The following is a 24,696-nucleotide window of genomic DNA, read 5'->3' as shown; positions in this document are numbered from 1 at the left end:
TGATAGTCATGGGACCTGAAGCAGGAGTCTGTCGGGTCGCGTATCTGGCAACAGAACACTCCGATTTGTGATGTCAGCGTGTACATGGGGATCGTTCCAGCTGGTCCCCTCCCTGAGCACCGCTACCTTGCGCTAGCTCAGCCTGGCACTGCCTTTCCTTGGGGGCCAGCAGGCCCACGGGCAGAGACACACACTGAGTGAACTCTCCTCATGGCATTAGCTTCTCATCTAAAAATGTGAGAGTTACTTCTATTAAAAAAAAAAAGAAAAGATCAAGGGATGAAAGAAAGAGGAAAAGTAAGCCATTTATTGTCGACTGGAACTGATCAAAAGAAAAATCACACAATTTGTAAAGCATCTTTCTTCATTGGACCTTCTATTCCTTCCAATGCATTTTGCTGTTAAAAGAAAGAAGAAGGGGAGGATTAGACCCTGTGGCATGCATTTCACACTCTTACTATGGAGGCACAGGGCCCAGGATTCCTGGGCGCTATTCAAAAAGGAATCCAAGAGGGCACCAGAGACTAGAGCAACTATGCAAAGCAGCCAGCTCCTTGAACAAGGAAAAGGGTGAGAGACACCTGCAGGGAGAAGAGGAGGTAATGGAGTCCAAGGAATGGAGATGAAGGCCCAGAAAGGAAGGTCAAGTCCCAAAAAGGGAAGGGTCAGTGGGTCCCCGAGGAAAGGCTGCAGCCAGGTCCTGGACTCAGTCTGGTCTAAGGAGGTGCTGGTGGTGGGAGGCTGTGAGGGAGGGAATCAATCAAGCCACTTAAGAAGAGACTGGCTGTAGCTGTGGTCTTTTGAGGGCTGGGGTTGGAGGTAGGACTATTCATTCATTCACTCATTCATCCGTCTATTCGTCCATTCAGTAAACATGTGTGCATTGAGTATCCACTGGGGCTTATGAAGATTAATAAGGCATAGCCCCAATCTCCAAAAGAAGAAGATAGAAATCACAGGCAAGTAGAGAAGACAGAGGCAGTCAGAGGACAGAATAGTAAACGCAATTCCAGATTCCCACGTGCAGGAAACCTTGAGGAAAAAGGTTTCTGCAGAAGACGTGTGAGCTAGACTCCAAGCACAAGCTGGGAGGCAGGGTTAGTGGGCCTGGGAGTGAAGGTCAGACCCAGACTGGGGGCCATGGAACAGTCAGACGTGTGAGTCTTCCATGTGAAGCAAAGGCCAAGAGAAACCAGGGACACAGACAGGGACCCTACCATTGCGGGGAGTGCCTGATTTCTCGTGTCCCAAATCACTAGTGAGTTTAGATTCCACCTCCCAGGTGATCGGGACTTTGACCTGTAAGGACTGATGTTAAGATAACTCTGGTGACAGTACAGAGGTGGCTTTTGAGACCATCAGGAAGATGCTGACCACCCCAGGCTAGAGTGATGAGGCCAGAACATGGTGAGGAGGGTCAGAGCCAAGAAACATTTCAGAGGAAGGATGGGCAGGCAGGACACAGTGACAGCTGGATGAGGGTAGGGAGGAGGTCCAAGACAAATCCATGTCCGGTCTGGGGAGCTGGAAGCTGAGTTGGATACAGGAGGAAGAGTAAGTTCCGAAGGGAAGAATTCCATTCTGAGGATGTTGTGGAACATCCGGGTGCTGTTTAATCAAGCCTGGAGTTCAGGTTAGAGGGACGGTGTGTAAATAGTCCCCAGACAGGTGGGCCTCAAAGCCCTGGGGTGCCTGGGATGACCTGGGAGAGGGAGGACGGCGAGTGGAGGGAGAGCCAAGGCTAGAGCCCTGGTGACCATCACCACCATTCAAGGAGCAGGAGGAAGAAGAGAGATCCACAAAGAACAGAGACGTCTTGGCCAAGAGGAGGGCCAAGGAGGCCATGTCTCAGAGGCCAGAGGATTTCAGGGAAGAAGGGAGTTCTCATCAGCATCAAATTCTGCCACGAGGTTCAGCAGGAAAGGGATGGACAGGGACCAGGCAGGAACAAAGGGTGGATAGAGAGCAGGGCAGAGCCAGTGCCCTGAGAGAAGGGAGAGGGGGGGTCGTGGAGGCACCAGGTACAGAGACCTTTTCCTTAAAGACCAGATGGAGAGGAACAAGAGGGATTACAGAGAAACTAGGGGTAAACTAAGGGTAGGGAGCCCATTGTACAGTAGATACTCATCAGTCACAGAGATTTGTCTACTTGCTCATATTTTACTTGTAACCTCCAAATCAATACTCCTGCTCCTTCTGAGTCATTCTAGGATGTTCACAGAGTGACAGAAATTTGCCCACGTTCCCAAGCGAGCTCATTCAAGGCCATCTGCCCACTGTCTCTGATCCCATGTCGTAAACAAGTGTCCTCTTGTGGTCTACTTAGTGCCGTGTTTTTTGCATGTCTGTACTTTTTCTTGGTGATTTTGCTGTTTAAAATGGACCCCACGTGTAGTCCTGAAGTGCTCTAGCGTCCTGAGCGCGAGAAGGCTGTGATGTGCCTTGCGGAGAAAATACATCCATGAGATGAGCTTCCCTCAGGCACGAGTGACAGTGCCATTGGCTGTGAGTTCAGTGTCAATGAATCAACCATATGTATTCAATAAGACGTCTTTCAACAGACACACACATAAAACAAGCATACTGATTACGGGACAAAATGTGACCAAAGGCTGGTAGGAACCTAACCGTGTATTTCCCGCAGGAGCAATGGTTCAGGATTTGCTGATTCAGCGTCTGCAGCAACTTTATAGAACATCACTACAGTGAGTAAGGAGAACGCACTGTGCTTGGTGGGGCAGTTGGTAGGCACGTGCAGTGACGGAGCATCAGAGCAGGGGGTGAGAAAATCCAGCCACACACGGCCGGCTTTCCACCTCCGGGCGCTGGCTGGGCTTGTCTGTCTTATGTGTGGGGGGCAGGGAGGGAGGGTGTCTGGCTCCCCCAGTGGGTGGGCTGTCATGGAAGATCATGACAAGAGGTTGTGACTAATAAGCGTCATTTCTGAATATTGAAATCACTCAACAGGCTCACGGAAGAGGCCCAGGTTTTAGGGTCACCCCCCTACGTAGTCGCTGGCGGGTAGGTATGCTGTCAACATTGCCAGTCAATTCAGGTTTTTGCCTTCCAGGTGTGCTTTACTCCGTAGGTGCTTCACCCAACACATGACAGATGTTTCTTAAACAAATGATCCTTGAGGTTTTGCCCTCTTGGGCTATTTTCTAAATGTGTAGATATTGACATGAGGTCAAGTAATCCAGGAAGAAAAAAGAGGCGCTTTGGGGACAGACAGACATCGGGAGTTAATCCTAATCCAGCACCAGCTCTGAGAGGAGGGGCCTCCAAGGCCTCAGCTTCCTCATCTACAAAACGGAGATACAGTGATAAAACTTCACTTAGATGGTTGCAAGATTTATATAAGGCAACGTAGGTGGAAGGTCCAAACACAGACCCAGGCACCCTTAAGAGTTCTGATCTTCATGGGTGCAGGGCCAGGAACGAAGTGGGGATTCGATGAATATTTTTTGGACAAACTGATAAAATCAGGAGACTGATTCTTTTCACCATGCAGTTATTGACAAAAGACCTGTCTAAGAACTGCCTCCTTTGCTGCTCTTGGACACGTAGCCTAGGAATTCCACACTAATTGATGATTGCAACAAAAAGGAAAGAGTATCACTCACGCTGCTGTGGTTTGGGTGACGGCAGTGTGGTTTGTGGCCTTCAGGCCACTATGTCATGCAAAAGTCAGAACTAGGCCAGCTATAAAGATCAAGAAAGTGTGAGACTCTCAAACAGATTTCTTTCGACATGAGAGCTGGGACCTGATTTTCCCCTGTTCCTATTTTAGGGTAGCAAATAAGAAAAAAAATCTCAGACCTCTTTGTTTAAATACTCCCTTTCACTACCCACACCTACATATTAAATGATTTTCTAGCAATCTGAAAGAATCCTAGAACAGTGGCTGTTAAATTACAAAAATACTTCCTCAGCTCCTAATTTGTTGCAGAAACTGAGCTAAGCTCTGAGGATTCTGTGATTCTCGATGAGCCAAAGTCTCTGCCTTCAGAAAGCTCCCCACTGGAAACATGTCATCCACAGTTTGAAAAGAGGTGTCCTGAACTTGTCCCCACATTGGTTCATCCCTTCCCTTCAACCTGAGGGAACCCTTATTATAGTCTAGGCACTATTTTTAGCATTAGGAACTAGACAATGGATATTGTTATTAATAACTTAGTATAGACATATTATTAATCGTATTTTTCATGTTATTAAACTAAAATAATAAAGATGACAAGGTAACACATCCTAAAAGAGCTCACGGTCTAGCAGGGACAAAAGCAAATAAAATAAGAATCATAAATCTTTGGAGAACTGAGCCCGAGAGTTTAGGGACTACGTCATCCTCACAGCTCCTAAGTAGCAGAGAAAGCTTGGAAATGGATTCCAGACACAGTGGATTGGCCTCCTCACTGGACCCGCTGTGCTGGCCTTATCTTAGGATTCTAGGAAACTCAGAGCACAGTGTGGAAACCGGCCCTGCTGAGGGTCAGGGGAGGACAGGGATACAGCTGGGACATCAAGGTCAATGTCCAGGCCCGGGCCGCAATGTTTGGCCTTTAGTCTGTGCTGCCTTTAAGGAGACATTTTTTTAAGTGATCAATTTCTTTACAGAAGTCAGATCATAAATTTATATTGGGATATATGTATGTGTATACATATACATACATATATACGTTTATATATATGTATACATATATATATATATATCCAATATAATCATTAATAAATAACATACAGCCAGTCCATTGAGAATTCTACTTTCTCCCACTGAGGATGTTCTGTGAATCAAAAAGAAATGATTTAAGTTTATAAAAAAAGAATATGCTGAGTCTGCTTCTTTGTGATGAGTACTTTCTTGATTTCAGCCTGAAGCTGGTTTTTATTTTTAGGGTGTGTATAGATTCAAAAGAAAACCTACCATTTGCATCTTTTATCCAACACAGACTCACTCGTAAATTTCCCTTCGATTTTAGTAAAATGTCAGTTGATCTCTTTCAAATTCCGGTGGGTAAAAATTTATCATCCTAGGCTTAGTTGAATTTTTTGATAACAGAAGCTCAAGAACCCAAAGTGAGAGTCTGTCATCCACTCAAAAAATACTTCTAGAATGCTTGCGGGGTGCCCTGCTCTGTGCGGGGCCATGGGAGATGCCGGTGACAGAAATTATCTCCCTCCTCGCCTCGGGGGGGCCTGGTGGAACCAGACGGAGCAGAGAGGGAACAGGTCACTGCAGTGCCCTGTGATGAGGGCTTTAGGGAGGCCCATAAAAGGATGTGTCTCTGACATGGGGAGATCCCTTGGGGAAGAAACACTGAGCTGAGATGTAAGTGAGGGGGAGGAATTAGCCAGGTAGACGTTCCAGGTAGAGGTCTGAGCAGGAAGAACTGCAGGTATTTCAGTTTTGCAGGAGCTTCAGGGCTGGTGGCCTTGGGAGAGATGAGGCTGGAGAAGTGGGCAGGGGCCGGACCACGAAGGCCTTTGCAGGCCACGCTAGGGAGTTTGGACTTTATCCTGAAGGCATACAGTGTTATGTAAACTGTAAAACCTGTGAAAGCCCAAGCTTCATGATTAACGTGTGTGTGTGTATGTAAAAATGAATGTACACTGAATCCATACCTATAATTGCATCCAAAGATTCCTTTTAAATGTGCCTTTCGTCATGTTCCTTTAGTACTTGGGAGCCTTTAAAAAGACAGAGCTGCCTTGGCTCCGGTCCCTAGTAGCTGGGGATTTATATATGCATGAGGCAGTGGTGCTCAGTGTGGGTTTGCAAAACCAGGACTCAGCCTCCAGCACTGGGGCAAATAGGCTGTTCTTCCTCCTGACTCAGGGTCTGCCTCTGCTTTGTTATATAAATGAAGTGAGCATTAGGGGGTTAAGTGGAGAAGGATCAGAGTCTCCTCTGCATTCCCAGATAAACCTGAGGGCAGTGTGCAAGGTGGACAGTGTGGAATCAGGACCCGAGGCAAGATCTCAGGCAACAGGTCAGTGGTGACAGTGGTGAAATGATGGGCTAAAGCCAGAGAAAATGTGTGGACCCCTGTGGATGTCGGGAGAAGACGAAGGGTAAAGAAGGACCAACGATTGTAATAACCTATAATGGGAAAGAATCTAAAAAAGAATATATATATAAACTGAATCACTTTGCTGTACACCTGAAACTAACACAACCTTGTAAATTAACTATACTTCAATAAAAATTTTAAAGAAGAGCCAATGATACTCTAAAATTTTGAGCTGGAGAAAATTCAGTGGATGGTGATGTCTTCTATTAAGACAGGGAGCTGAACAGGAGGCTAGTTGAGCTTCAGAAGCTCAGGGATGCTCACGGCAACTGCATCCAGTGGGCGGTTGATGTAAGAGCCTGGATCTCGGGATAGAGTAAGGTGAGCAATGTGTATTTGGAAGCAACTGTACATCAGTGATCAAGTCAGCTAAGTGGAAGAGATGACAGTAATCTATAGAAGAAGGAAAGGACTGGGCAAAGGAGACCAGACAAATGGTCACCAGGGTTGAAATGACTGATCAAGAAAAGGAAGGCAGATTAGATGCTAGAGATCTGAAAGATTACTATCCAGTTGGCAAAACGCAGAAAAGTGAATGGGAGGTGGGGGCAGCAGTCGTAGACCACAATTTTGTCAAGACGCTGAGCAGAGAAGGAAGAAGGGAGGGAAGGCAGCTGCTGAGATGGGGAGACTGGGTCAAAGAAAGGGGGCTGTTCTGTTTGTGGTTTGTTTTTTGTTCTTAGAGTAGAGAAATTTGATCACATCAACCACAGTACGTACAAAAGCCACGGGAAAAAGATTGAGGGTGCGAGAATGAAGAGACAGTCGAGGATCAGTATCTGGGAGGAGAGAAGAAAAGGTGGGAGGCCAGACAGGAGCTGAAGAGCAGACTACAGACGTTGGAGGTGTGGGAGCAGCAGCTTTAAGACATCCCCACCCTCCAAACCCCTGCTGGTAGCTTCTATTTCTAAATACACGTGTTTTTAGCTGTGTCCCCTTACCTCAAGGCTGTCACTCAAAGCCAGTGTTTACTCTTGCTCTGGGCCACAGGTTCAGGTTCCTTCTATTTCCAGAAGGAAAGCCCCTTCTCATGATCTCTGAAGATAGAAAGGGGATATACAGGCTCTGTCATTCACATCAAAATCTAAGCCAACATGGACTCTGTGACTATAAATTAATGAGAAAGACTGTGACCAGCACCCCCAGAGCCCCTCCTGCCAAGAGGCTACCCAAGAACACGATGACCTCATCTTGCTTATCAAGTTCTCCCTCACTCTCGCCTGCACAGTGTGACAGCTGAACCCACTGCCGTACGCCCTCAAGGGCAGGGACTGTCACGTTTATCTTTCAGTCCTCTGAGGGATCTGCCCAGGGCTTGTCACACACATTTGTTGAATTCAATTGAATTGTCATGTTCAAAGCAGTCTCTGAGATGGCTGCACCTCTGCGTCAATGAAGGTCCCAATGCCCAAAATGTTTTTAGAATTCAGCTCTGGAATTACCTTCCAAGGAATATAAAAAGGATCAGTCGCATTAATTTATATCCATATAATATTTTTTTTTGTCCCAAATGACATTTTCTCAGTGTGGTAGCCAGCCTCAGAGATGGCCTGCTGGTATTCACACTCTCGGGTATTCTCCCACATCGGACCAGGGTTGGTCTGCGTGATTAATAAACTATGCAGAAGTGATGCTATATCCCTTTCAAAATTAGGTAATAAAAGACTGTGCCTTCTGTCTTGGGTTCTCTGTTGCTTGCTCATTCTCCTCTCTCTCTCTCTCTCTCTCTCTCTCTCTCATCATGTTCTCTGGCAGAAGCCAGCTGTCATGTTTTTGAGGACATTCAGACAGCCCAGTGGAAAGGACCATATGGTAGGAAACCAAAGCCCTAATTCCAATAGCCCCTGAAGAATTGAGGCCTGCCAACCACCATGTGAGTAACCTTGGAAGTGGATCCCTCAGTCTCAGCCAAGCCTTCAGATGAGATCACAGCCACAGTCAACATCTTCTCTACAACATTTTAGAGACCCTGAGCCAGAAACACCCAGCTAGGCTACTTCCAGGTTCCTGACCGTCAGAAACTGTGAGATAATAAATGTTTGTTGTTTTAAGCTGCTAAGTTTTGTGGTAATTTGACACACAGCAATAGATGACTAATGCACCCAAGTTGGTTATTAATCTGATTAACTGAATTTATTTCCAAAATTAAATCCAAGAGCACATGTTTTCCATCACTACAGAGATTCAAAAGAATGACCCCTAGACTCGGAAGTTAATTCCTAAAAAAATTGTTCAAAAATGTTCTCAGCAGTGGTCACATTGTTAGAATAACTATGTTTCTCCCAAAGTGACACATTGGAGGAGGTCTAAACACAGCCCTTTTTTTAAGCAAGCCTCAGATTGTAAGCTTTAGTACTTCAAATAAATTAGGAAAAAGCCTAAGGAGGAGCTCAATGAAAGAGCTCAATGAAACATTAATATCTGTGTTATTCATTTTAATGGAGAACTCCGATCAGAGGGTAAATTTCACAACTCTTCTGTAAAGCAGCAAGAAAAAAACAGAGGCTTTAGAGTCTGACAGGTCTGTCTCTAAGTCCTGTCTCTGCCCCTCCCTAACTGGATCAAAGTCCTACATTGGCTGTGTAGCCTTGGACAAGTTACAGAAACTCATTAAGCCTCAGTTTGCCCATCTACAAAATGGGAAGGAACATAGTGCTGCCTCTCAAGATGGTTGTGAAGTTGAAGGAGAAAACTGTCAAGCAATTAGTAGAGAGGTAGTATTTTGTGTCTACAACGAACAACATGAGTTGTTACTCATTTCTTCTGTATAAGCAGGTAATACACCTGGTTTACAGTGCTGTCATGAAGGTTAAATGAGAAAACTGATCGTAAAAGGGAGAAACTAAATAACTGTTAGTTCTGTCTGCTTGCTGAAAAGTACAGTTGAAGTTGGAGGGCAAAGAGAAGTTTAAAAGAGTTTGGGTTCCTCAGAAAATGCTCCAGATTGGGACAGGAGGCAGGTGAGTGCTGATTTCCTCAGCTAAATTTGATATTTTGATTCCTGACAAATTTCAAGTGAGTTTTGATGCCTCAAAGTTAGCTTTTCAATGATTTGCAAAACTGGTTTATGAAGGACTGTTCTTTTTTTTCATTTTCCCTTAAAATATTTTGCATTTCAGGGGTTTATCTCTTATGACATGGCTTCAGCAGAGTCTGGCTTGATCAGAAAAGGATGTGTTTGGTGTCCTACAGAAGAAAACAGGACCACTTACCAAGTGACCGTTCATAAAATGGCTCACTTCTGGATCTGTCAGGAGTGAGACCTGTAACACAGTAACAGTCATAAGGCAGGCCCCCTCTGCCCACTTCTGGAATGTTCTATGATTTTATTACTGATGCCACAAATACGCTTTTCCAGCAAGGAAGCAGTGAGAGATCACCAAAGAGTTTTGCTGCCATCAGCTCCAATAGAAAAAATCCTCCTATTTACCTATTTTGCCAATAGTCAGAAATGTTTCCTAAGCCATAGAACACTAACCCAAATGAGAGACCACCTCAAATGAGAGACCACTTAAGAAGGGAAAAAAAGAAAGCCCTCCCTCCCCCAAGCAAGATTCTGAACGGGATGGTCACCTGTGGTCTCATGGTTGGAGGATTACAGAATTCAGCCCCAGCCAGTCAGAGGAGGTTTAGTCCAGATCCTTCCACCTACCCATTGTTGCATACCTGGCTCCTAAAACTGGTCATGCACCCAGGAGGGAACAAGCATGTTTAGTTGGGGGACCCTCTTATGGTAAAAACCACCTGTCCTGCCTAATTGGCAGAGATGTTGGGACATGAAATGGAATCATATATGGAAAGGCTCTGCATAAATATAGAGCTGCCTAAATGAAGAGTTGTAACATTATTGCCTACTGTTAAGAAAGGAGCAAAGCAAATGTTTATTTTCTGTGATTTCTGTAATTGTTCAAAGCTTATGTACAGATAGTTCTAGTTTTAAATGACTCCCTGATAGACAGCTTCAATATGAAGTTGATTCACAAAATATATATATATATATATATATATATATATATATATATATGTGTGTGTATATTAAAAAGAACAGATCTCAACTTACCAAGCAGATAATTGTTTCTTGATGTAGAGGATCCCAAGATATCCCCCCAAACCATCTAAGTAAATGTAGGCATTAGTATATATCAGCACATGAAAGAGAGAAGAAAGAAGGACACTGCAAAATATGCAAATATTATCAGGAAGACTCAGATGTATTATATAATTTATTTTTAACGAAATAAGGCAATATATTATATTAAATAACTTTATATGGTATTGAACATGTATGTCTAAAAAAGCATGTGGGGAAAAGCAACTTACATGACATTTAAATTGTCTAAAAACATTTCCACTGGACTCAAAATGACTCCCAATTGTTGTGGACGAGAAAGACGGAACCTCGTTATATGGACTTGCAAATCAACTGTGTTTAGGTCAAATTTGTGAGTTTTCTCTCTATGAAGTCCCCATATGTGTTCAATTTAAAAAAAAAGTGTGCACGAGTAGTCTTCATGAAGCCACTGAAAGCCCATAGTCACAAAGTAAGGTGGCTGCTTGACTCACAACCTTTCTACCAGGTGTCTGGGCCAACTACCTGTTACCCTCTCCATCATGAACAGCCAGTTAGCCTGCTGGCTTTTGTGAGAGTGATTGGTCTAGGAGGTGGCACAGTTTAGTGGGGGAAAGAATAATCTTTTCAATAAACGGTGCTGAGACAACTGGATATCCACATGCAAAAGACTGAAGCTGGACCCCTTCCTAATCAAAATGGACCATGGATCTAAATGTAAGAATCACACAAACAACAAAAGAAAAAAAAGGATCAATTGGACTTCATTAAACTTTAAAACTTTTGTTCTTCAACGGGCACCATAAAGAAAGTAAAAAAAAAAAAACTCACAGATGGGAGAAAATATTTGCAAATTGTGTATCTGATATGGAACTTATATACAAGATATATAAAGAAGTCTTACTACTCAACAAAAAAAGACAAATAACCCAATTTAAAATTTGGCAAAGGAATTTTTTTTTTTTCTTTTTTGGCCACTTTGCACAGCTTGCAGGATCTTAGTTCCCCAACCAGGGATCAAACCCGCGCCCTCGGTGGCAGTGAAATCGTGGAGTCCCAACCACTGGACCGCCAGGGAATTCCGACAAAGGATTTGAGTAAACGTTTTTCCAAAGAATATATACAAATAGTCAATCATTGCTCATTAGGAAAATGCAAATTAAAACAATAATGATGCACCACTTCACACCCACTAGAATGGCTAAAATTAAAAAGACAGACAATAATAAGTGTTGATAAGGATGTGTAGAAACTGGAACCCTCATACATTGCTGGTGGGAATGTAACATGGTACAGCTATTATGGAAAACAGCTTGGCAGTTTCTCAAAAAGTTACACATAGAGTTACTTTACGCCCCAGAAATTCCACTCATAGGTAAATACCCAAGATAAATAAAAATATATGCCCACAAAAACTTGCACATGAATGCTCACAGCATCATTATTTACAATAGTCAAAAAGTAGAAACAGGGACTTCCCTGGTGGCGCAGTGGTTAAGACTCCACGCTCCCAATGCAGGGGGCCTGGGTTCCGTCCCTGCTCAGGGAACTAGATGCTGCATGCCGCAACTAAGAGTTCTCATGTCGCAACTAAGGAGCCCGCCAGCTGCAACCAAGACTCAGTGCAATCAAATAAATAAATAAATTTTTTTAAAAAAAAGATATGTATAAAAAAAAAGTAGAAACAACCCCAATTTTGATGAACTAATGAATGGATAAATTAAATGTGGTTTATCCATACAATGGATTATTATTCAACAGTGAAAGAAGTACTGATACATGCTATAACATGTATGACCCTCCAAACATGCTAACTAATATAAACCAGTCACAAAAGAACACATACTGTATGTTTCCATTTATATGAAATGGCTGGAAAAGGTAAATCTATAGACAAAGAAAGTAGATTAGTGGTAACTAAGGGCTGGAGAGAATGAGGAACAGGGTAAGGCGTCTTGGGATTTCTTTTCTGGATGACGAAATGTTCATGATTTAGATACTGATGAGAGTTGTACAACCTTATGAATATACTAAAAACCACTGAACTGTACACATTAAAGGGGTGAATTGTATGCTCTGTGAATTATTGGGTTAGCTAAAAAGTTCGTTCGGCTTTTTCTGTAACATCGCATGGAAAAACCCGAACGAAATTTTTGGCCAACCCAATAAATTTCAATAACAGTGTTATTAAAAAAAAAAAAAAATGGGACACATGACCTAGACAGGACAACGGGAATAATACCAAGAGGTACCTCCAGCTGGAGCTAGAGAGAAATGCTCTGTTTCCTCCTAAGTTTAGAGGATATGAATCTGGAGTAGCTTGTAGTCTTGCCTCCTGCTACAAGGAGAAAACTCATCTGCAGTAAGGGGAGGAGGGGCGGAGAAGGAAAAAACTGAATGTGGCACAGATAGTGTTGACAGTCACTAGATTGAGTTGTCCAAGAGGACAACTCCTCCCTCTCCTTCCTGGGGACGTGAGCCAGGGAATTATCTCATTTTGGCTTAGGCCACTTCTAGTTGAATTTCTATCATTTGAAATGGAAGAGAGTAAATAAATGAAATGCCTGTAACTCTCCTCCCCTGAGCTCAGAATTCCTGTTCACTCTTCCTCAGTTTCTCCTTTTGCACTGTTTTGGGTCTCATAGTTGAAACTCTAGCCAAACCTCATCTCATCCACTTGAAATCAGAAGGATTTGTCCAAAATCAAGTCCATTCATCATCCTACAGATGTTAGCATTTCATCATGTGGTTGACTGAAGTGCCGTATAGAAATCGTTTATTCTCTACATACTTCTTTTTCAAAATTAAAAAAGTAAAAATAAAAACTGCCCATAATTTAAATATTTATTTGGTTAAGAGAGGAGAATATTAGCAATTTTAGAAATTTATTTGTTCAAATCATTTTACAAAGCATTTATACTTATTAAAATTATGTAGTGGAAAACCCGAATGTTTTTATATTAGAGACGCTTTCTCTCATTGTATGCTTACCAGATATTTTCCATTTGAGCTAAGTCCTATTTCGTAATAATTAGGATGTTTGGTCTTATTCTCCATGGCTTCCATCTTTCTTCACATTAGATTCCTTTCTCTGGAAATTCTTTTACTATCTACATATGTTTTTCAAGTGGCCTTTATGTTCATTACTCTGGGATATTTTTTTTCAGTTTTCTTTCTTTTATTCCCTACTTCCAACAATGATTTATTTGTTCTATGTCTAAATCCATTCCAGTCAATTGTCTTTCATGTTTGTAGCATCATCATTTATTTCACTGAAAATGGTTAACAGCTGTCGTCTAATTTTTCTTCTGTTTCATGTAAGAAATCTATTTTAGAGTTGCCAGGAATTACTTTAAGTCTCCATCTGCTTTCTTCTCTTTCTTTCGAATTGCAGAATCCTTTAATTTAAGGAATTTTTTCTTGCCTCATAATCCTTTATGATCTCCTAATCTTTGAGGCAAAGCAACCTGGGAGTTTATTTTAAAATCTTGTTTGTTTCCGGGACTAACTTAGCTTAGTATCAGAGTCTTCTTACAAAACTTGCGACTGGAAGAAAAGTGAGTAGTCTTCAGTCTGCAGTTAGAAAGTTGCAATAGGTTTGTGGGTTGTGCAAACAATCAGAATCAACTTTCCAAATCAGAGATGGAAGAGGGGTTAAATTAGGGGGCCACTTATTAACTTCTAATGTGCTAAAGGTCATAGAAGAACAGGCATCCATTTCTCTCGACATTCACCACTAACTCCTAGCTCTACTTGGCACTCTCTCTGCCCTGCCAGCCTCCCAGTGCCCCCATCCATTCTTACCTAGTTCCAGTCTGTTCTTCATCTATTCTGTCACTTCCCTACTTATAACCCTTGAATAGCCCCAAGCCAAGGACCCTTGACATGACCCATGAGGTCCACCTTGACCAGGCTGGTGTCCTCTCCAGCCCCACCCTTATGCCTCTCTTCTCATATTTTTCTCCCAGTCATGATGGATTTCTGTCCATTTCTACCCATCAGCTTAGCTTCTCTCACACATCAGGGAACTCCGTCATGCTCTCCCTTGTGCTGGGAATCTCCTCCTCCTTCCCCTCCACACCCTGTGCCCTTTGTCCTGAGGTCACCCACCCTCCAGCCCCCCGGGGAAAGCTCGCTCTGACCCCACACGCTATTGCATCCTCTTTCTACATGCTCCCGAAAGCTTGCCTGGTAGTCAGGGTAACCCCTGCATAATGGACACCCCCAGACTCATCCACAAACCCCACAAGAGCCAAAGCAGTGCTTCTCTTGCTCTCCACTGTCTCCTAGCTTCCCCCATATAAACCACAAAATCAATACGCACAAAACGCTTGTGACATGATGCTTGGTCCCTGTCACTTCTGGGTTAGTTTGGCCAGGCGTGCGCCACTGTTTCAGCTGTGAAGCACGCCTCACTTCCTGGATACTTCACTGGAGTCGAGGCCCTGGATACCTGAACTAGCACCAAGGAGATAGGATCCGGAAATCTCCTGGGGATTGACCCTCAAACGTTGCCGGTGAGAACGAGATTGATCAATAACCTTATGCTCAACTGAACATTTTTGCAGAATTCTCCTTCCAACAGTGAAAACACCCCTGCAACAGGAGTTTCTCACTCCTTACTAATTCTAAAATGGACTTCCATATAAAATATGTAAGACCTGGGTATGTTCATAATAGAGGAACATTACTTTTTTGTGTAATTCTTGAAGTTGAAATTGTATACTCTTTTCATGTAATTTTCACTGCAGATTTAAATCTTGAAAAAATTAATAAAAATATAAGTAGAGAAAGATGTCATTGGACAGATTTGGCTGTATAATGGTAGAAACATTTTTAAGTAGCAGTCAAAGATATTATCCATTATGAATAAACAAATAACGTAATAGTTATGTTTTTATCCCAAATTAGAGTCTAGAAACTTCCTCCTCATATCATATTCTTGACAATTTCTTCCTCATTTTTCTTGTATTCATTCAAGTATTGACTGAGCATCTACCCTGTATCAAACATTGTCCTAGATGACAAAACAAAGATTCCCTGCCCTCATTTGATGTACATTCCAGTAAGGAAAGCAGTCAATACACAGACAAATAAGTAATATAATTCCAAGTCAGAAATGTATATATTACTGATTTCACAGTATTATTGCAGATGAATATCAGTGTAATTGAAGGAAAAAAGATGTGTCCTGCCATTTACCAAGCATCTATTACGTGTCAGATTCTGGACCAGATCTTTCACATCCACCGACTTACTTGGTTTTCTCAACATCCTATCGGGTGGTCTTTATTACTGGCATTTAACAGATGAAGAAGCTTCAGATCATGGAGATTAAATATCCTGACCTAGCTTGCAGAGCTGGTAAATGAACGCTGATGTATCAAAAATGCCCCTCTTCATTCCACTAAACCACAGAGGCAGTGAGATGCATACTTAGATCTAAAGCTTTGAAGATTTGCTCATTGTTATTTTAAGCTCACATCCTAAATCTTAGGAAAAGAGAGAGAATTGGAAGAAGTAAGGGATATTGAACATGAGATTGCAGGTGTAAAAGGGAGATGCCAGCTGAGTAAGCAGAGCTATACCTGAGTGACGCTCCAGCTACTCTATCACACCAGCCTGCCTGTCACAGACCCAGGCAGACCCTAAGAGGTAGGTACTGTCCCAAAGGATGCCGAGCCCCTGCACTTACCTCTTCACTGCTGTTAGACTCGGAGCTGGAGGACCAGTGGCAGCGAACCCACACGTCCTGCACCTGCTCAGCAGACACCCGCACGGTGCTTCTGCAAACAGCCGCTGGCTGGAAAAGGGGAACCAGTGAGTTCTATGCCCAGCAGCTGGTAAAAATGGTTAGGACCTATCTAAGAAAGCAGGCAACACCATAGGGCTTGACACAATAATGCAGACAGGAAGGAAAAATTCACAGAGACATTTCATTTTTCCAAAATGAAAATTTCTCAAGACCTAAGCAGAAACAAATGATGATTTAAATATCTCTTAGGCTTTTGCTACATTACTAGTCCTGAGGGAAAGCTAACGTTCCCTTCCTGAGCACTGAGTGCGCTCCCTCGAATGGTTTCCCTTTTGAACAACAAGAAATGGGAAGATCTCCCAAGGACTCTGCTCTGCTCTCCTTTGGCCTCAGATTTCATTAGAAACAAATGCTAGTGACACTTGGGTTTGGGACCTTTGTGAAACAGAGCCACAGCGAAAAGTCTCACGAAACAACAAAACAACGGGTCCTCTTTTCAGGATTGACATCCCTGTGTAACGACCCAGACATCACAATGATAAAGTAACAAAACCCTGAGACCTCGTACATCTGAACGAGAACGCCTCGGAGACTGAATTTGGGGTGACTCCCGTCCCTGGGGTTAACCAAGCATGGGGCCATGTGCTGGTCACTGGGGAAATGAAACTGACCATGCTGTGGTCCTGACCCCCATGGAGCCCAAGCTGGTGGAGGAGACAGATTTTATACGACAGTCAACTATAAAACAGTGCACCTCTCACCAGGAACACAGCTGGCATTTTGAATTCATTTAAAATAGAATTTGAAATGTCTCTGGGATTTTTCTTGGCTATTGGCCTCTTCGTATTCACTTTGCCTGGAACCATCATTATCCCTATTTTTAAACAGCAGAAAACTGAGGCAGCAGGGGTTAAATAATTTGCCAGGATTACTCAGGACTGTGGACTCCAGAGCTCGAGTCCTCGACCACTGAGTCACGCTGCCCGTGCCCAGGGGACAGCATGGACACAGTTAGTGGTGCCTCCAAGGGTGTCAGAAGCCAGGCAGTGGCCAAGTCCTCGGTGTGGCTTTGAATCAGGTCCCAGTGATGTAGGAAGGCAGGTGCTCCCTCACATTGTTTTCTGGGCTGGTGGCCTTTCCCCCGACTCTTACCGCGTAGTAGCCCCTCTGGAAGTCACAGGTGGCGGGGTCTTCCCTAGAACCCCTCCTGCACGTCGTCTCTCGGATGCCGAACTCTATGTCCATGGTCAAGCTGTCCTCATCCAACATGTTGACCTTCGTGAAAACAAAGCGTCAGTTTGCCACAGATGTGTTTCTGAAGGTCACACGCTAGAATGTGTCTCCCTGCACGAGGAGAAAAAGTGACAGAATACCCCACCACTAAAGCTTTCAATTGCAATCACCCAGTTCCACACCCTCATTCTGAAGACCAGGGGAAGAAGTGCTTTACCAACGGCTCACAAGACTTTACTGAGACAATAGGACCAGAACTCGGGTGTCCTGACTCCACGCTAAGCACTGCTGCTGACGACTTACATTTACGATGAAGCCTCAGGATTTACAGATTCCGTATTTGCAAATCTGCCTACTTGCTAAAATGTACGTCTACCCCAATCAGTACTGGGTGCCGTCACAGCCATTCATGAAGACACGCTGGGCGGCAAAGAACTTGAGTCGCCAGATGCACATGGTCCCGACCGGGGTCAGATAAGGCGACGCTCAGCCTCTGTCTCAGCAAGCGGACTGTACACAAGTCAATTTCATGGTCTATTTTGTGTCACGGTTTTCTCATTTTTGTGCTTTTCCTTGGTGATTTTGCTGTTTAAATTGGCCCCCAGGCCTAGTGCTGACAAGCTGTCTAGTTTCCTAAGCACAGGAAGGCTATGATGTGCCTGACGGAGAAAATACACGTGTTAGCAGAGCTTTGTTCAGGCCTGAGGGACAGCGCTGGTGCAGTGAGCTCAATGGTAACGAGTCACCATGTATATTAAATAAGTCTTTAAGTGGAAACACACATAAAACAAGGGCACATATTGATCAGTTAACCGAAATACTGTGACCAGAGGCTCTCAGAAACCTAACCCTGAATTTCCCCAGGATAAACGGCTCGGGATTCACTAACCCAGCGTTCGCAGAATCTTTATGGAATATAACTGCCGCAAATAACAAGAATCAACTTATTTTAAGTGTCAACGTATTTATGAGATTCAGATTTAATATCTAATATGTAAAAATGATCAGTAAACAGGGTCATAAACAATGGCAAGGCTGAGTTTTTCGTCCTACTTGTTTTTAGAAAACTCGGCTTGTATCAGCACTCCTCATCCTGTGTCAGAAAGAGACACAAAGACCCCCCCATCCCGAGCTTGGAGATAGACACTTATTTCCAAAGCAAAATCAAAGTATTTTAAGTGTCATTTTCCTAAAAGAATGCTCCATACTTTCTTAATAATGCCTGAAATAAGTAAGTAGCAAGTACATCTCTGCTGTACAGTGTTAACCAGCCCCGCTTCCTGGTTGATCAGTTCGGATCTATGAACAAGATTACACAGTTTTCCACTCCTTTCCACCAAGGGTGGGATACTGGGGGTACCTTCCAAACTTCCTGATGGGTGTGCTGTTCTGATGACACGGACGTCTCCTGACTTAACTAAATGCCCACTGTGTGTCCTGCACCCGAAGCACAGCAGGGAAGACCCCACAGAGCTTAGATTCCACCTGGGGCAGGGTGGTGGGGCACCACACAGCAAACACACTAAGGAAAACTGAACAAGGACCTTCCAGATGGTTATGGGGTTAGGAGCAAAAAAGCAACGTGGCAGTGGGGATGGAGAGCAGATAGTTTAGACGAGGCGCCTGAGAAATCCTCCCAAGGGAGGCGTATTTAAGCTGGGACTTCAAGGATGGGAAGGAGCCCACCGTGTGAAGAAAAAGCAGAGCCAATGTCCTGGGGCAGAACAAGCCCAGCGGTAGTGGTGAAGCAAAATGAACAAGAGGAAAACCAAACACCCTGAAGTTGGAAAGGAGTGTGCCAGATAGTTAATGGTCTCGTAGCCCATGGGAACGAGTTTTGATTTCATTCTCATTGCAATGAGAAGTTCTCAGAGGCCTCTAAGAGGTAAGATCTGAGTCACCATGGCTGCTACAAGGAGAGCACACGGGGACAGGTGCAAGACGGCAGCAGGGAGATGGGCTCCACTGCCCGACCCCACCCCAGGCTCCCAAAACTCCTTCCCTTTGAGTTCTTGAGCCCATCCTTTGGCAAATTTGAGTCAACCCACACATTCACCTACTGCCCAGTGGGGAGAGAGGTGGTGACAGCACTGTGACAGCACAGACCTCTTTCAGGTAGGGAGTAACGGGACAGTTTGCTTTGGAAATAAGTGTCTATCTCCAAGCTCGGGATGGGCGGGTCTTTGTGTCTCTTTCTGACGCAGGATGAGGAGTGCTGATACAAGCCAAGTTTTCTAAAAACAAGTAGGATCAAAAACTCAGCCTTGCCATTGTTTACGACCCTGTTTACTGATCATTTTTACATATTAGATATTAAATCTGAATCTCTTAAAAAAAATTAAAACCTCTTCAGCTGGAGCTCATCAAGCCGGCTCTCCCCCCCAGATCATGCTTCCACAGTTTCGTAAAGCAACCTGATGAAAGCAAACTGGCAGGACAAAAGCTTAGTTTAAAAGATGAAAATGCAGGGGGTTTGAGTACTGATAATTTTAACTGTGAGATGATTTTGCAAACTTTTTGCATCTCTAAGCACTTTTAAGCATCCTTTCCAGAATATGGAGAAAAGTCAAATAGCTCTGCTTTTTCATTTGAATTCACTTTCAGCCAGTGAATTTCTGCTCTGTGTTCTTTGAAAAAGGTGGGACAACCCAAATACTCAACCATAATGAATCAACTGGTGAAAACCCCAAACCCAGCGTTACGGCTGAAATAAATCATGGTCCTTTACAATCGGTGTTACAGTGTGGCCCTGTTTTTTTAAAAAAATATATTTTATACCCACATATGAAGAGAAAAAATCCAAAAAGACATCCTGCCACATGTTCGTAGTGGGTGTCTCAGAGGGCTGGATAATGAATGTTACTTTTGGTTTTCTCTTTCTTGTTGTATCCTGTGACTCTTTATAATGAGTATATTTTGATTTTTTTATTTCAAAAAGAAATAAAAATATACAAGCCATAAAAAACCCATAACAATTCCTTTTGGAGAGTATAATGTTTAATGTTATGTGTGAATTTAGCTGGGCCACAGTGTCCAGATCTGTGGTCAAACATTGATCTGGATGTTTCTGTGAAGATGTGTTTGGATGAGGTTAAAGTGGTGGACTTTGAGGAAAGCAGATTACCCTCCTTCATTTGGGTGGGCCTCATCCAATCAGTTGAAGGTCAGACTAGAACAAAGACTGACCTTTTTCTCAGCAGGAAGCAATTCTGCCAACAGATGGCCTTCAGGCTTGAACTGCAACGTCAGTTTTTCCCTGGGTCTCCAGCCTGCCGGCCCACCCTGCAGATTTTGGCTTTACCAAGCCTCCATAGTAGTGTGGGCCAATTCTTTAAAATCAATCTCTCCCTGTCTCTGTCTGTCTCTGTCTCTGTCCCTCTCTCTTCTCTGCTTCTCTGGAGAAGCCTGACTAACACAGTGATCATTTAGGTTTTTCAAACTAAGCCCTTATGATTGGACAAAAAGTAAAGCTCAGGTATAGCTGCCTAGCATAACGTAGAAAGCCAAAAAGCAAAACGTGCAAAGAAGAGGAAAGGTAAAAATGGACAGAAATGGGCATAGACACATAAAGGATCCTAAAGCTTCCGTGGCTTTGCCCCAAATGTCCCAGAATCCATCTACTCCTCACCCTCCCCACGCTAAGAGGCTCAGTTGCCATTGGTCACCATCTGCTTCCCACAGTTGCTGTCTGGGCTTCCTCCTGGCATCCACTCCACACAACAGCTGCAGAGATCTTAGAAGGTCTTCTTGCACTTTATTTAAAACCTCCCCTCAACTACCCCCTGCAGGAGGTCCTCCCACTGCTGGAGGTTCTCGTCACTGAGTGAGTCTTAGCTCAAATATGGCCCCTCTGTGAAGACTTCTGTCCCATCTGACAGCTACCCCAGCCCAGGCCCAGGCCCATCCATCATCCTGTTTTATTTTCTCCACAGGACTCTCCACTCTCTGAGACTACCTTCACTTTTTTATATAATTTGCACCCCATTCTCCCTTCATCCCCTCCCCTCCTCTCCCTCCCCTCTCTCTGCAGTGGTATCTGAGCTCCATGGGAGCACAGCCTGGTCCGGTCTCTCTGTTCCTCACCCCCAGCACAGGGCCTCTGTCCACCTTTCCTTTCTCTGCTTGTGTACATTGAGGGAACAGTCTGTGTGTGCCTAGTGTCACTGTTGGAACAAGGAAATCATCGTGGCTGAAGTCACATTTCCCCATGCTTTCCCATCCTTTTTAAACTTGGAGCCCAAGAGTTAAGTTACTTACAATCGATTGCAAGAGTATTTGATCCAAGTCCCTGGTAAAACCCAGTGGTCCTTAACCCTGACTACACTTTAGAATGACCAGGAAACATGTAAGAATATGAGCCCCACCCTCAGGGGTTGGGATTTAATTAGTCACCATCCTGCCTGGACATCAGGAGTATTTCAATCTCCCAGATGATACTGATGTGCAGCGGGGTCGAGAACCACTGGGCTTATGAAGCAAACTCAGTGATAAAGTAGCGGGGCCGGACCCCTCTCCCTAAGCCCACTGAACTCTCCCCCAAACCTCCTGCACATACACAAACATGACCAAACCACTTATTTCCTTCGGACATACTCCTAGAAATGAAACTATGAGATCAAATTTTATAAATATTTGCTATTTTTAATGTTTAACATGTTTATAAACATGCTTAACAAATTACATGCTTGCAAAGATAATTTTACCAAATTACATTTTCTCTAGCAGTGTTTGAGATTTCCCTGTCACCTTTTCCCTGGTTATTTTCATTCTGATTTTGTTGGCTGTCGGAGAAGTGACATATTTTTCCCAATGTTTCGAGCTCAGTTGTATTACTATTTTGTGAATTGTTTTGTACCCTCAGGGCCAGTGATCTGATCTGTTCCCTCATCTCTTTCCTGAGGACTTTGCTTAGCTCTGAGTGGATCTCTCATGGCTACTGTTACGAAGGGAATTGGCATATTGGGGGCCATCTTTAGGGCATTTAGAGAAGGCATGACTAACGCATACAATAAAGCAAAATGTGAACCACTTCTAAGAAGAAAGATGTATCACTAGGACAGATCAAAGTAGGAGGATTTTCCCTCCATTGGGAAAAGAAAGGAAGTTTTCATGGAAGGGACATGGTGAATGTAACTTGGCCAATGAATTTGAATAATGAGAAAAAGCTGGAAAGAAACAAGAATAGGCAGAATTCCAGATAGAAGAGCAGCGTACAGGATGTGGAGGGGCACCTCCTTTCTGTGTTCTCACTAAGGATCACACGCCCGCATACATAGGTGTGTTTCTTTGCAGGTGCCTGTGTGTCTGGGCTCAGGTGTCTGATACCAAGATGGCCCAGGCACTGGAATGTTCTCTGGATGACTACGCCTCACGCTAGCTCGTCTCCACTGGCCAGATTTCCATGGTGTCAGTAACCGGTTCTCTCGGGACCTGTCCTCTTATTCACTTAATTAACTAATAACTTTCTTCTGTAGCAAGCACTAGCTAAATTACAAGTAAATCTAAACTCATTTGCAAGCTTGGCAAGAGGACACCGATTGCCCCACACCACACGTGGATTTCATTAAATGCAAAAGATGGAAGCCCAAACAGCCAGTGTACGAGGGAGGGGTTCTTTATTCTGTCCAGTCCTCCTCCAGAAGGAACTCATCCTCCGACCTGGCAGCTGACCACACGTATCTCGCCGTGCTCCCGTACCGCGACAGCCAGGCCAAGTGACCCCAGTCTGACCACAGCAGCCTGGTTCTGGGCTACCTAAAGTATCATCTTCGAGACCAATGACCCAATTAGAAAAGACAACTGGGACAATTCAATTAATTTCCTGGGAATCTGGAAATAAGAAACTGAGCTAGTTTATGAAGGAGATGGGTCAAGATGAATGTACTGTATTTGGAGACTGGAGCTATGGAGCCATGAGCTGTGTGCCCTTCACAGGAGGAGAGGGGACAAACCAGGTGTGTGTTAAGGTGGTGCCCGGCAGGGATGGGAGAGGTGAGCGTGAAGGTGGAGAGGAAGCAATGGCCTTCTGGCCTCTGCGAGGAAGCAGCCGCTGCCTGGACCCCTGGCCACATCTCCACAGTTCGCAGTTCCCAGGCGGCCTGTCTGCAACGAGTTCTCATTTGTAGGACCAGGAACTTTGCAGAAGCTCCTCACCGCCCATCTTAACCTAAACTCTCTGGCAGGTATCTCTGCCCCCCACCCCCCTTGCACGGGCCGATGAGCAGGCAGTGAAATCACCCGGGGCCCAGCCGGGAGGGAAGCGACCTGCAGTCTAGTTTCTCATTTCCTTGGAAGGATAATTCTGTGTTTCTTTCTTTGCCAATCACGGCCTTAGTCATTGGAAGCCCATGAAAATTCATCTTTTCCCCATTTCCCCAAGCTAACAAGAAACAGACTATTACCAAATTGACAAAGCAAAGTGGATTTCTTTGGCTCCAAAGCCAGAATTTATTTCCTATAAGTATTAGGAGCAGAACTGCTGAACTTGAAAAAGTCTCATTTCTAATAAACAAGCAGTTTTTAATAAAACATCTCAAAAGGAACCATGGGGGCTTTGGGTCCAGAAGCAGGATGTGCAGAGGGTAACATCTGGAAATAGGAAATGAGGCCAGAGGGAAGAAAAATGCAAGAAGAATCAGGCATCCGAAGTAGCTTTGAGAGCTTTACGACAATAATTATAATTAAATCCTTTCTCTATCAAAAAAAAAAAAAAAGAGTGCGAAAGAGATGAGTAGCTATTATCTTTTTACACTGGAAAATTTTTAACATGTAACCCAAAAAAGGACAAAAGAAAAAACCAGAAAGCAGTATAAAGAGGACTAGAGAAGACATACCGGGCACTTACTCTTCTAATTGAGCTTCTGAACGCCCGAAACAGATAGGGGCTCAGCGACTGGGAATTCACTTTTGCCACGGAGGCGCTGACAGCTTCCCTCAAAGAAGACGGGTCATAGTCATACACGGGAAAACCTGGACTCACAAACACATGGGGACACAGTGAGACAGGATGCATGGATGAGGACAGCTTCACATCATCAAGGGAAGGTGGCCTGTCCCCGAGCTCCTTACCTGCACAGTAGTGGGACCAGTAGTTCGTTCCAAGGACAAACATAATGAACACCTTCATCACCATCTTCTCCATTCTGGGAAGGATAATTTCAGTTCCGATCCTGGGAGATTGTGTCTATGTGTTTGGGGGTGACCAGTCGTCCTGAAAGCAGCTCTTTATCAAGTGTGACCTGGCTTGCTCTCTCCGACTGAAGCGGACTGCGGCTTCAACAGAGACAATTGATCCTGCAGTCAATATTTACTGCTGCCTTTTCCTAGGGAAAGGGGACAGTTTGAGGCCACTTTTGAAGTTTGGACCTCAACATGGGACTTTAGCCCGCAGCAAAAGCCATCAAGAGGCGGGGACTCCACATGCGCTGTTTGTTCTTCTCTATTTTAATTTCATCCACATGGACTGCCTATTTCTCTTTATTTTCATTTCATTTTTGGAGGGAAGGGATGCAACCTTACTTTCAACAAAACAGTTAATTTTACATTATTGTCTATTTAATTCCCTCTCATAT

General features: G+C 44.0%; 1 protein-coding gene across 3 annotated transcripts; it reads right to left on the bottom strand.

The window, feature by feature from the left end:
- Nucleotides 1-282: 282 nt before the first annotated feature.
- On the bottom strand, nt 283-24,446 carry SPP2 (secreted phosphoprotein 2). 3 transcript variants are annotated; one of them, XM_036858913.1, is made up of 8 exons: nt 24,194-24,444; nt 23,970-24,094; nt 17,045-17,167; nt 15,833-15,940; nt 10,129-10,183; nt 9,281-9,331; nt 7,010-7,105; nt 283-398 (listed from the first exon to the last, which is right to left on the bottom strand). In XM_036858913.1, exons 1-7 carry the CDS (start codon nt 24,264-24,266, stop codon nt 7,020-7,022), a joined length of 621 nt encoding a protein of 206 aa, XP_036714808.1. In that variant the 5' UTR covers nt 24,267-24,444; the 3' UTR covers nt 283-398; nt 7,010-7,019. The 3 variants fall into 3 exon arrangements, with proteins under 3 accessions (XP_036714808.1, XP_036714809.1, XP_036714810.1); XM_036858914.1 differs by lacking the exon at nt 9,281-9,331 and having other exon boundaries at nt 24,194-24,446; XM_036858915.1 differs by lacking the exon at nt 15,833-15,940.
- Between the last annotated feature and the right edge of the window lie 250 nt (nt 24,447-24,696).

The sequence above is a fragment of the Balaenoptera musculus genome, chromosome 7 (genome assembly GCF_009873245.2).
Source record: "Balaenoptera musculus isolate JJ_BM4_2016_0621 chromosome 7, mBalMus1.pri.v3, whole genome shotgun sequence".
NCBI lineage: Eukaryota > Metazoa > Chordata > Mammalia > Artiodactyla > Balaenopteridae > Balaenoptera > Balaenoptera musculus.
The sequence above is the reverse complement of the archived record's forward strand: the minus strand, read 5'-3'. Positions and strand labels throughout refer to the sequence as shown.